General features: G+C 42.8%; 1 protein-coding gene across 1 annotated transcript in view; it reads left to right on the top strand.

Moving 5' to 3' along the window:
• The window catches only part of CACNA2D4 (calcium voltage-gated channel auxiliary subunit alpha2delta 4), a 119090-nt gene that overhangs the window by 26056 nt on the left and 79513 nt on the right, over window positions 1–13521 (top strand). The window contains exons 18-19 of the mRNA XM_054577194.1: window positions 5607–5693; window positions 6240–6311. Coding sequence (XP_054433169.1) covers window positions 5607–5693; window positions 6240–6311 — 159 coding nt within the window. The remainder of the gene's footprint in view (window positions 1–5606; window positions 5694–6239; window positions 6312–13521) is intronic.

The following is a 13521-nucleotide window of genomic DNA, read 5'->3' as shown; positions in this document are numbered from 1 at the left end:
TCTAAGCTACATTCCATTCCATTTGGTTCAGATGATTACTGAGTGTCCATAAAGCAACTACTTGAGCTATTTAAGGCAAACTATAGAGGTTCAGAATAGAGAGATCAGGACACACTAGAAACTACTCTGTCTTCCCCATTCAGACTATGCTGGTAAAGCATATGAACACATGTTGGGTCACTGACCTATACCAGTGGGTTCTGTAAGGGGCAGCTCCAGCAACAACAAATAACTCACTAGAGAAATAATAAATTTGTTTATCTTAAAGCTAACTTGTAGAATGAAGGAGCATTGGTGAGAAATTCATCTATTACTACCTATGTAACCTAGACAAATATAGGACTTAACCTTATAGTACTGTAAACAGAAGTTTATAATCTAATTAAGGGAACAAACCATACACAAATAGACTTGGACAAATGAAACAATTAGAGAATAACATCAGGTAGAACATTATCCCATAACAAAAGATATGGTAAAGCTAACTACATGAGATCCCTAAGAAAGTACTATTGATTTATGATAAGTATTAAAGAGAACAATAGTTGAGTTTAAAAAACAATTAAGGGTATGCTTAGTGACAAATTGAAAGAGGATCAAGAACCACTTTTGGCCTGGAAACTTTCTATGTCAGTTAACTAGTATGACTACTTAACGAAGTGGAATTCTGGTTCTAATATGAAGAGCGAAAGATGCTCTTTCAGGTATCATCAGGAATTAGGAAATGGCAATGAATGAAGAATTTTGCAGCTTACTCAAAAGAAGCAGATCCAGTGTCAAAGATGGCAAGACAGTGCTGTTTGTCATAAGTATAGACATCCATAAGGCCAAGAACAGAACATTATCCATGAGTGGCTGAGGAGGAAAAGAGGAGAGTAAAAGGGAGATACTGTTGTGGTGGTTTTACTATAGATCTATCTCCTGCACAGGCAAGGAGCAAGGATAAGGCTTTCTGGAAAAAAGAAAAACTGGTAGAAACAAGATGCCCATTGATAGGAGACTTTGACCATTGAAGCATCTGCAGAGGGGCCTCATTCTGCTAAAAGTAAACCTTCTTATTAATTCTTAACTTACCCTAATGAGAAACAATTTTCTTCCTTTTTGGTTTAAATCATTCTTATTTTTCAGTTACAGTTGACATACAATATTATATTAGTTTCAGGTGTACACCTTAGTGATTAGACATTCTATAACTTACTGAGTGATCATCCCAAAAAATCTAGTGCCCACTTGACACCATTTATAATCATTAGAATATTATTACTATATTCTCTAAGCTGTACTTTACATTCCCATGACTATGCTGTAACAACCAATGTGTACTTCTTAATCCTTTCACCTTTTTCACCTGCCTCCCAACTACCATCCCATTTGGGAAGTGCCAACATGTTCTCTGTATCTATGAGTCTGTTTCTGTTCTGCTTTTTAATTTATTTTTTATTCATTTCTTGAAAGATATGTATTTATTGCCATTTTATTAGCTATATTTTTTGTTTTTTCCCCATTCCCCTTAAAGGAGACCTTTTAACATTTCATGTGATGCTGGTTTGGTGATGAACTCCTTTGGATTTTTCTTGTCTTGGAAGCTCTTCCTATGTCCTTCAATTCTTTTTATAAAATATATACTTGATTGATTATGTTATTTCAGTTGTCCCATTTTTTTCTCCTCTTTATTCCCCTCCACCTTACACAGCCTCACCCGCCCCCCAGCATTCCCACCTCCCCTGTTTAGTTCATGTCCATGGGTCATACATGTAAGTTCTTTGGCTTCTCCATTTCCTATACTATTCTTAACCTCCCTCTGTCTATTTTGTACCTATTTATGCTGCTTGTTCCCTGTACCTTTTCCCCCATTCTTCCCCCTTTCCCTCCCCTCTGTTTTACTGTTCATAGTTTTTGATCTTCTTTTTCTTAGATAAGTCCCTTTAACATTTCATATAATATGAGCTGGGTGATGATGAACTCCTTTAACTTTACCTTATCTGGGAAGCACTTTATCTGCACTTTCATCCTCAGTGATAGCTTTGCTAGACAGAGGAACCTTGGATGTAAGTCCTTGACTTTCATGACTTTGAATACTTCTTTCCAGCCCCTTCTTGCCTGCAAGGTTTCTTTTGAGAAATCATGTGATAGTTTTATGGGAACTCCTTTGTAGGTAACTGTCTCCTTTTCTCTTGCTGCTTTTAAGATTCTCTCCTTGTCTTTACTCTTGGGTAACTTAATTATGATGTGCCTTGGTGTTTTCTTCCTTGGGTCCAACTTCTTTGGGACTCTCTGAGCTTCCTGGATCTCCTGGAAGTCTATTTCCTTGGCCAGATTGGGGACGTTCTCCATTATTTTTTCAAATAAGTTATCTATTTCTTGCTTTTCCCCTTATCCTTCTGGAACTCGTATGATTCAGATGTTGGATCATTTAAAGTTGTCCCGGAGATTCCTAAGCCTCTCCTAATTTTTTGAATTCTTGTTTCTTCATTCTGTTCGGGTTGAATGGTTATCTCTTCCTTCTGCTACAAATTGTTAATTTGAGTCCCAGTTTCCTTCCCTTTACTGTTGGTTCCCTGTAAATTTTTCTTTATTTCACTTTGCATAGCCTTCATTTTTTCCTCCATTTTGCAACCACAGTCAACCAATTCAGTGAGCATCCTGAGTACCAGGGTTTTGAACTGTGCACCTGATAAGTTGGCTATCTGTTCATTGCTTAGTTCTATTTTTGGAGCTTTGATCTATTCTTTCATTTGGGCCATATTTCTTTGTTTCAGAATGTCTGTTATGTAGGAAGGGGTGGAGCCTTAGTTATTCATCAGGGCAGGGCAACACAGGTTGTTGAGTTGTGATGCTCTCTGTAGGGGAGGGGTCCGAGAGGGAACAATGTTGCTTGCTCAGCTCTCAGCCAGCTTTCAGTGACTTCCCCTGCTACCCACAACCAAATTGGACCCTTCTAATGTTGATTCACAGGTGGGTGGGTTTGTGTATATTCTAGGACCTGTGAGTCTCTCCAAGGAACTCTCTTGTGAGGCTGGGAATTTCTCCTGCGGCTGCAACCCCCACAGGTTTTACCTCCAGAGGTTTTGAGGCTTTCTTTTCCCACACTGGAACCCTGGATTGTGTGGTCTGTCTTGCTCCCCAGCTGTTCCTTCAGTTTATCTGCACACAAATGTGGGACCATCCTATCTACCAGCCTCTGCCTCAGCCACCCGGTCCTCCAGCTGCCACCTTGCCATGTGTCCTCTCTGCCCCACGTGCCCATCTCTGCTCCTCCTGCCAGTCTGGGTGAATGTTTCTTCTTTAACTCCTTGGTTGTCAGACTTCCATACAGTTCGATTTTCTGGCAGTTTTGGTTATTTTTTGTTTTTAAATTTGTTGTTGTCCTTCTTTTGGTTGTGCAAAGAGGCAGAGTGTATCTACCTATGCCTCCATCTTGGTCCAAAGTCTTGTCCTTCAATTCTAAATGATAGCTTTTCTGGGTAGAATAATCTTGGTTGTAGGTCCCTGCTTGTCATTCCTTTTAATATTTCTTGCCGATTTCTTCTAGCCTGCAAAGTTTCTGTTGAGAAATCAGCTGAAAATCTTATGGGGGCTCCCTTGTAGATAGCTAACTTTGAGAGATTTTAGTAAAGTCTGAAGCATGAGACAAAACAGGCCATTCGTATGGAAAAACCACTGGAAATAGCTTGGGTAGGCCTAAAAGTTTGGTGGGGTGGGGTCTCAGGGAATCACCAGGGTGGGCAAGCAATATTAGCTAGGTTGATGGAGACTCAGATATGGTACATGCAGACTCTGTTGGGGAAGAGCTCACAAAAAAACAAAACAAAACAAACAAACATGGCCTCTGCCAATACTTCCGTCTGGGAGAAAGCTGTCCCTCCAGCTCTCGTCCTGATGCTAGATGCTTCAGCTCCTCCCTGTATGACCCTGACATGCCTTTTGAGCTGCTATTCCAGTAGTGAAGCTCAGAGGAAGGGAGTCAGAGTAAGTCTGCGTGCACGCCCTTTAAGAGGAACTGCCTGGGACTCCAGAAGCACTCTGTCTCACTCAGCCTCAATTCCTGAAGGCTTTTACAGCCAGAAGTTATGGGAACTTCTCTTCCAGAACTGGAACCCTGAACTTTGGGGCCTGGTGTGGGGCTGGGACCCCTCACTCATCAGGGAGTACTTCTCCAGCCAGATACCCCTCTCAATTTTTATCTGCCAGATGTGACTGTGTGACCAGGCCATTCTGCATCTCTATTCCTCCTACCAATCTCAATATAGCTTCTTATTTAAATCCCTAGTCATAGGATTTCTATTCAGCTAGGTTTCAGGTGATTCTGAATGACGGTTGTTCTGTAGTTTAGTTGTAATTTTGATGTGGTTGTGGGGGGATGTGAGTACATCATTCACCTATGCCACCATCTTAACCAAAGTCTATTGTCTTTCTGTATTTTATCTATTACTAAACCAAACCTGGGAAGTGGTATAGACCTAATAACAGATAAATTCTTGGGTAGGGGAGAGAGAGAAAAGAAGAAGAGGAGAAGGAAGAAGAAGAAAAATGATGATGAAGATGAAGAGGTGGAGGAAGAGAAGAAGAAGGGGAGAGAAATCATGGCCAGAAAATAATAACACTCAAAAAGTCTGTTGATTAATGGCTCTACATCAAGCTGTAAAGAGCTCTTTATTAGGCACTGCAGAATCTGTCTGTCCTTGGCTCCATTCCATTCTCAAAATCTATCAACAAGATGAAAACACAGAAGGCAGATGCCACAAAGTCTGGAAGGCATGGCTAATACATTAAGCAAAAAATATAGTATTCAGAAAGTATTTTTCTAAAACAATGGGCTAAAGCTAGCAAAATGAAGTATATTAGGGATGCAGGGAAATTCCTGCAAAATACTCAGTGCTCAAGCATAATTTTGTAAAGATGTAATTTAACAGTGGGTCCCATGAGGAAGGCCGAGGAGATTTAATGGAATGAAAACTCTATTGGTGCTGTCAGGGCAGGGTAGCTGTCCTGGAAGTCCTGCAGAATCAGAGGCAGCAGTCGGAGCAGTGAGATATTTGGTCCACACACCACACTGGTCAGACTCCATCTGAAATATTGACTTTTGTCCGAGCACTCCATTTTGAGAGTGACACTGACAAAGCAGAGCATACTCAGAGGGAGTTGAGGCATCTGCAAATTAGGAATATTTAGCCTGGAGAAGTGAAGACTTAGGAGTGACAAGTACCTTCAGAATTCTCAAGGGTTGTCAAAGGGAAAACAATCTATGTAGCTCCAGAGAAAGAACTGCATAGTTCTTAATGGGTAAAACTTACAAGGAGGCAGATTTCTGCTCTGTATGAGGAAGAACTTTCTAACATTCAGAACTGTCCAAAATTATGACAATCTGATTGAAAAAGAGGGAGTGCCTCCCATGGGAAATATTCACTCAGAGGCCACAAAACCATCTGTCACAAATGTTGACAGGGAAGTTCTGCATTGGGTTAAAAGTTGGCCCAGATAAACCTAAGGAATCACTGTGATGTTTTTATCTTATAAATATATCCATAAGGCTTTATAGAAGAGGTGAAGCATTAGCAGAGCCGTATATTAACCTCACATTTTTCTTTCTGACCTGCCCTCTATAGTACAGAGAGGGGAAGAAACTGAAACCCAAACCTAACTACAACAGCGTGGATCTTTCTGAAGTGGAGTGGGAAGACCGAGCTGAAACCGTGAGTGGGGAAGTGGGAGGAGCTGGTGCACCTCCACAGCCAATACATGAGCCAGCTGCATGGCTGGAAGCTCCAAGGTTGCTCTATAGCTCTCACTGGAGCCTTTCCAAGCCCAAACCAAGAAATTCCTATAATGGGTAATTCTTTAAACAACTATAAGAATATAACAATTATCTTCCTGAATCACAAGGATTACTGAGGCTGCATGAGCTCATGTCTATAAACTACAGGACTGAAGTTCTAGTGATATTTTAGTCTGGTTTAGTAGCCCATCCTAGAGGAAATTACCTAGAGGCACGATGACACTATGTTCCCTCATATATCAGTCCATGTTGGAACATTATCTTAGTGAATTTTCAGAACAATAAGCTAAATGGAGCCTAGAATCAGGTCTCTACTACCTCTCAGCTCAGAAGAAAAATGGAAGAGCCAAAAGTGTTCCTAGGGATCACCTCCAATCTGGTCAGTGAAGCGCCACACTCCATTAGGAACTCATGGCTAGGAACTCATGGCAAGGAACTAACTCCACTATCTTTCTTCTTAAAGCTGAGAACAGCTATGATCAATGGGGAAACAGGTTCTCTCTCTATGGATGTGAAGGTTCCACTGGACAAAGGGGTAAGGTACTAGAGAGAAAGAGCCAGGGTCTGGTCCCAGGAGACAGTATTGCCATTAATTGAGGTTTGGAATAATGACAAGGAACTTGGACTTCACTAAATTAGAGCTGTAGCCTGAGGGCTTGATTAGAGAGCATATCCAAGTGTGCCTTGGGCCCGGAGAAGCATCTGGCCAAAAAACTGTCACTCACACCAATACTGGGTTCTTTGGTGACTACTGAGTGAGGCAGTAGGTCAGCCCATTGTTTACAACTCTTCTTTCTTCCTTATGCTGCTTGCTACTTGGCCCTTTTGTTGTTTATGATAGAAAGGGAAAAGGTGACAGTTAATTTTGCAAATTGTTAGCAGTTCCTGTAAAACATGTTCTATGGGAGGACGTTAAAAATAATTGTTATTCTCTATAGCTAATTTTTATCCACTGTAACCACAGATGCTCAAGAATCAATACCCTCACCAACACCATTACTGTCTTCACAGACCTGCATATCATTTATGAAAGATCATTTTACCTTCTCATTTGAAAGGTTCTGAAGCATTTTCAGTGAATTTTCATTGTCCCTTGACATATTTACAAATGTCACCTCCTCCTTCACAGCCACCCCCACCACCTCCTCCTGCTGCCCATCTGTCTCAGCTGAAAGAACACAGGCATCTGTCTGCAACAATTAGACCCAAGTTCTTCTATAAACACAAACCTCCATGAAAGCCAAACAAGAAAGCACTGGAAAGGAAAAGCAATTCATTATATTCCTTTGAGATGCATAGACTGATTGTCACTGGGATCAATATATGATTTCTGTGGCAGCTGCCTTCTTTTTCTAAGGTCTGGGCTCAGAAGGGCCTCTTTTAGGCAGATTGGGCAGTACCAGTGATGTGAGACCATCAGTTACAGGCAATTGCTTCTCCTGATCCAGAAAAAAAAAAAAAATAAGGGTTTCTTTCATGAGCCTCCACCTTGATCCCAACAAGACACTAGCTCACATGCACAAGGGAGCTCTCAACCAGCCCAACCTTGCCAGAGCTGCTTTTAAGGCAGGGCTTGTTGTAAAGAAAACTTTAACATACCCATAGCATACAGCAACTTTAAGACTGATTTGAGTGTGGCTATCCTATACTGAATTCAGACCAGCTTATGAAGTGGGAGTGGTCTGTCAACCATCCTTTCCTTCTCATGCTGCCTTCACACTTCTCAACGCCACCAAGGGAGAGTCCTAACCAGATTCAGGCAGCTCGAACTTCTCCGGAAACCTCTGCCCATCCCTTTGAAATTTGTTCATTGCTACTAATAAATCATCCAAACCAAACCTGCAATTTAACAATGGCTTCTTGACACATGGGTGCTTAAAAATAAAGAAATAAGGTGATGATGACCATGGTCACAACTATGACGGGCAGTTCATAACAAACACATGTCCGGGCCTTCCTACTACTAATAGTAAAATAATAATAACAATAATAATGGCAGCTAACATTTATTAGAAACTGGACCAAGCACTTAATAAGCATTCACTCACTTAATACTCATAACCTTATGAAGTAGGTACTATCTATCCTATCCTCATGTTACAGGTGAGGAAATTCAGAGGTTAAAAACGTGTCTAGATTCACCTAGATGATTAACTGCGAAGTCCACATGGATCTGATCCTAGGCCACACACTCCCGACCACTAATGTATAAGGTCTTTCTGTAGGACTGGTCCTGGATTCTCAGCTCACTCTCCGGCCTTAAAGATTTCCCAAGAGTCTCTTTAGAATAGCATTTTTATTTTATCTTTACAATCCATTGTCTTCTTCTCTCCCTCTATGCCATCACATCAAAACTCGGCCCTCTTCAGTCTTTCCTCTCTTTACTCTCATGCCAGAAGCCACTGCACGTGCACGTCGCATGGGCCATTTTGCTGGTATAAAGGCCACTGTCATGGTATCCAGCCTCTCACTGCTTTGATCTATAATGATGGCACTCTTCCCTGATGGTGCTTCATTTCATTCACCACAAACGGCTCTGTCTCTCCTATATGTCCTTGCTTTTTCACAGGGTCACAGGCAGGCTTGCTGTTTTGTTGCCTGCCGGTCTTTCCCAGTCCTCCCTCCCCTCAGTGGCACATCTCACCTGACAAGCTCGTTCCTCCGCAGAAGCAAGGTCTAGGCTAAGGGAAGCTTTCTTAAAGTACAGACCTCCATGGAAGCCAAACAAGAAAGCACTGGGAAAGAAAAGCAATTCATAGTATTCCTCTTATCGCTCAAGCCATCCTCCGGCAGGTGATAACTCAGTTCCTTGTTTTCCCCAGGGGATTTGGCATGCATCCCACTGATGATTCAGGCCTTTCTAAATCCTCCCTAAACTGCAGACAGGTAACTATGGTGATATGACCTAGGACAGTAGCAGCAACTCCAGCGTGATTCAGAGCAGGACTCACAAACTAAAAAATGTACGGGGCCAAAGAGGCTATGTTCATAAATGTGCCTGAGAAAAGCAGACAAGTCTCAGTCCTGGGGGTGCTGGGAACTATGGCAAACTGGAGAGCACATGCGCCATCTAAAGGAGATAGCTAGGAATCCATATATTTTAATGTGTGCATCTAATTCCAAAAATGTTAAAAACACAATCTGAGCCAATATCTAGCATATCAAACTTGTAAAGAGGCCAAGTTTGTCCTGCAGGCCTCCTACTTACCACCTTGATAGAAAGCTATTTGCCCCCAAAATGTGGACCAATAACAGGTGGCATAATTCTTAACCCATCAGTAGCATCCTGGTCATATATCCTGGGACATGTCTAAAATAAAATCCAGAAGAGCAGAGTATCCTGCAACACCTTATCCTGGACCCTTTCATTTTCACATTGTCTGTTAGTTTAGAACAAGTATCTAGTAGCAGGGGAGGGGGAAAGGCACACATGGTATTCTTTACTGGCCTTCGGGCTCTTCCAAGTTAACTCTGCTGACGTGGGTGCGTGGTATGCACACACCCACACCCACACCAGCAGCTGGCACAGGCATTAGGGCAGCTTCACTGCATGTTCCTCTGCCTTCTAATCCCTATGCACTGGACTCAAGGAGACAGATTAGAGTGCTCCGTGGTTCGTTCTCTCTCTCTCTCTCTCTCTCTCTCTCTCTCTCTCTCTCTCACACACACACACACACACACACACACACACACACACACACACGGCAATCTATTAAAGGGAGGAGTCGTTTTGACACTTCTTTCCTTTCATCATCCAGACCTCTCCAGCCTCCTTCTGTTACTGAGATTTGGGTATATCCCTCCCCCTCCTTCTCTCTTGCTTTTTGCTTTAGTCTTAAAAGATGACCTCAAAGTTCTGATTTTGATCATGAGGGAGTAGTTTGCATTTAAACTAAACTTCCAGCAGATGACAATTATAAATCTGAAAAATATATTAGAAAACAAACATTTAAAGACACATGAAAGTGACCAAAAGCAGGCAGAAACAAAGGTTGAGGGGAATTTCAGCTGCTACCTATGGTAGTGAAGACGACTTGGAGTCTGAGTCACACTGAGGTAGAGAGAGCTTAGAAAACACCTCAGGATTTTTTTTGAAAGCACAGAAGAGCTACACTTTAGGAGTGAAGATTATGTGTCAAGAGCTAGGGGATTCACCCTAAGGCTAACAACAAAGTTGAAACAGACCCATTCACAAGCTCCACGAGCTCAGGGTGACTGGCCAATGATCTATCTGCTGACAAAATAAAAATAAACACCCTTCAGAGGAAGACAATATGTCTACAACCTATTCTTTACTATAGTCAGTATACAATAAAAATTATCAGACATGTGAAAGAACAGGAAAATGTGACACGTAGTTAAAAGAAAAAGCATCTTTAAACTGACTCAGAGATGACCCAGCTGTTTAAATTGAAGGACTTTAAAGCGTATATAATAAATTTGCACAAGGAATTCAGAAAAGATGGTCATAATGAGTGACTAGATGGAGAATCTCAGCAAAGAAATGATAGTGGTTGACTATCCACTATCCACTACTGGAAGCAGAACCAGTACAAGTGGTATGAATATAGGGTTTTATTTTAGGGGTTAGAACTTATGGACTAAGGGACTAAACTGTGGGAGCTGGTGGAGAAGCCTACAAGAGGCTGGTATCTCTGCATCCAGTGGCAACATTGAAGTCACCGCAGGTCGCCAGGGCCAGCAGTTGGGAAGGAAAGCTGGATGACATGTGGAGGAAGCAAGAACAAACTGGAACCCTTGAAGAAAAACAAGAACCTATGAGGAAAAACTAAAATCCAAATTTGTCTCTAACCACAGTGATATCAATGACCTGCAGAAGGAGCTAGTGCCCTTCACATGGAGCTGCAGGACTCAGATCTCAAGAGAAAGTGAAGGAGGAGATCCAGTGGCAGCTAAGGAAGCCGTAAATGGGGCTGTTTACCCAGGCCAAGAAGATTAGTCAACAGTTCAGAGAAAGCTACAAGTGCCTGATACTTATCTTTATTATGTAAAATGGTTGCTGCTTCATTTCTGCCTTAAAAATTTCACGCAAACTTCTCTTTTGGCCAGCACCAACTTGGAATCATACAGGGAAGTGGATTTGGAAATGTAGTTCCAGATTAGTTAATTTGACACAGTATAAAACTACCATAATAACCAAATACAGTTTTAGAACTGAATAATACAGTATCTGAAATGAAATTTTTACTGGATGGGAATTCTGGCCAAGATGGCAGAGTAGATAAATGCTGTGCTGAGTACTTCCTATGACCATTTCAAAATCACAACTAAATAACAGAACAACCATCAGTGAGAAGAGCCTGAAATCTAGCTGAACAGAAGTTCTACAACCCCTGATATAAAGAAAAGGCCATGGTGAGACTGGAGGGGCAAAGACACAAAAGGGGCTGTTCCCACATCCATGGCGGTGGTACACAATCAGGAGGGATATCTCAGTGCAGAGATGCCCCCTGAGGAACCAGGAGTCACAGTCCCACACCAGGCTCCCAGCCCAAGATTCCGGTAGAGGGAAGAGAAGTCACTATAACTCCTGGCTGTGAAAACCAGTGGGAATTGCAACTGAGTGAGAAAAGGGCTGCTGGAGTCCTAGGCACTACAGGCCTTAAAGGGCCTGTACACAGACTTACTAAAACTCACACCAAGGACATACAGGGAGGAACTGAATTGTCTGGCTTCAGGGCTAGGGCTGAAGGGCTAGCTGTCAAGCACCATTGTTTCTTTGCTGAGCCTTCCCCCAACACAGCCTGCAGGAATGGGCAGGCACCAAGTCTAAGTCTGCATCAATCTGGTTAATGCCATTAAGCGCATGCTGGTGATTCCAAGACCCCACACCACCCAACTTGTGGACCCACCCATGCCTCTTTCAGAAGTTTTTTTCATGCAAACAGCCTGTCTCAGCTCAAGCTGCAGACTTTCCTAAAATATCTCAAAGGTCCACAAAGCCCAAACAAGCAGCATCTGGCCTTTGCATGCCCAATACCTCTTGCTAGGCAGCCACAAGCCTGGCACTAGTGGCAGCCAGCCTCAGGGTGCAGCTTAGCCTCTCCCAGGCACCTCCAAGCTCAGCACAAGCAGAAACCATCTACAGATCACTCTATAGCTCCTACCAAGTGGTCCCATGCTGGGCATAGACAGCTGCTGACTTTGGCTGCAGCAGAGCCCATCCCAAGCAACTCCAGAACCAACACATCTGCTGCCCAGCTTAAAATCACAACATAACACCACCCAACCACCTCTACAAAAGACACACCCAAAGGGTGGACTCAGCAGGCACCAGAGTCCCCAAAAAGTGAATCCTCTTCAGTGGGATCAGCCCTGACACAATAGCTTCTCAGCCATTCCTCACAGCCAACCAGCCTGAGAGTCAATCCCTCTCACTTATGTGCCAACAGCAATCAAGGCTCAGCTACAACAGGAAGGCACACACAAAGAACAAGGTTGGAACACCCAGCTCAGATGGCCAGGGAAACTGCCGCAGAGCCCCAGAGAACACCTGCTACATAACGTGCTCTACCAAGACTGGGAGACATAGCAGAGCTCCCTAATACATGGAACCAAACCAGGACTCAGTCAAAATGAGGAAACAAAGAAACATGTCTCAAATGAAAGAATAAAACAAAACTTCAGAAAAAGAACTAAACAAAATGGAAACAAGCAATTTATTTGATGCAGAGCTCTAAACACTTGTTACAAGGATGCTCAGTAAACTTAGGGGAAGAGTAGATGAACCAATGAGACCTTTAACAGAAAGATAGGAAACATAAAGAACCAGCCAGATATGAAAAATACAATAACTAAAATGAGGAATACACCAGAAGGAATCAACAGTAAATTAGATGAAGCAGAGGATCAAATCAACAATTTGGAAGACGTTAGCAGAAAACACTCAATCAAAATAGCAAAAAGAGAAAGACTTCTGGTCAATATGGTGGCATAGGTTAACACTGCTTGCCTCCTCACAAAACCACATCAAAATTACAACTGATCTATCGAACAACCATCATTCAGAACAATCAGAAATCAAGCTGAATGGAAGTCCTACATCTTCAGAATTAAGGAAGAAACTACATCAAGAAGGGTAGGAGGTATGGAAAAGTGGAATGGGCTGGTCCCACACCCATGTGTGACATAAAAATCAGGAGGGATATCTCAAGAGCAAAAAGTCCCCACATCAGGCCACACAGCCCAGGATTCCAGTGCCAGGAAGAGAAGTTACCATAACTTCTGGCTGCAAAAACCAGTGGGGATTGAGGCTGTGGAAAACAGAAACTGCTGGACTCCCTGGCAGTTCTTCTTTAAGGGCCCATGCACAGACTACTCATACTCCTTCTGAGCTCAGCACGAGGGCAGCAGATTGAAAAGCACCAGAGACACATGGGGAGGAACTGAATTGTGCAGCATCAGGGTGAGAGCTGGGGGGCAGCTTTCCTACAGACAGAAGTTCTGGCAGAGGCCACTATTCCTTTTCTGAGCCCTCACCCCACAGAGGCAGTAGGCGGGTACCATATCTGAGACTACATCAACCTGGCTCACATTATTAGCCCCACCCTGGTGATGCCCTGAGGCTCTGTCCCATCCAACTTTTGGACCCACCAAAACTGTTTCCAGTGGCTTCTACAATGAATGGCTTATCTTGGCCCATGTTTCAGAATTTCCTAAATTCTCTGAAACAAGCAGCATCTGGATTCAGGAGCCCCATACCTCTCACTAAGTTGCCCGAGGCC

This window comes from Pteronotus mesoamericanus, unplaced genomic scaffold (assembly GCF_021234165.1).
Source record: "Pteronotus mesoamericanus isolate MK-2021 breed Mesoamerican mustached bat unplaced genomic scaffold, CSHL_Meso_final contig_41, whole genome shotgun sequence".
Classification (NCBI taxonomy): domain Eukaryota; kingdom Metazoa; phylum Chordata; class Mammalia; order Chiroptera; family Mormoopidae; genus Pteronotus; species Pteronotus mesoamericanus.
This window is presented reverse-complemented; position numbering and strand designations above follow the sequence as displayed.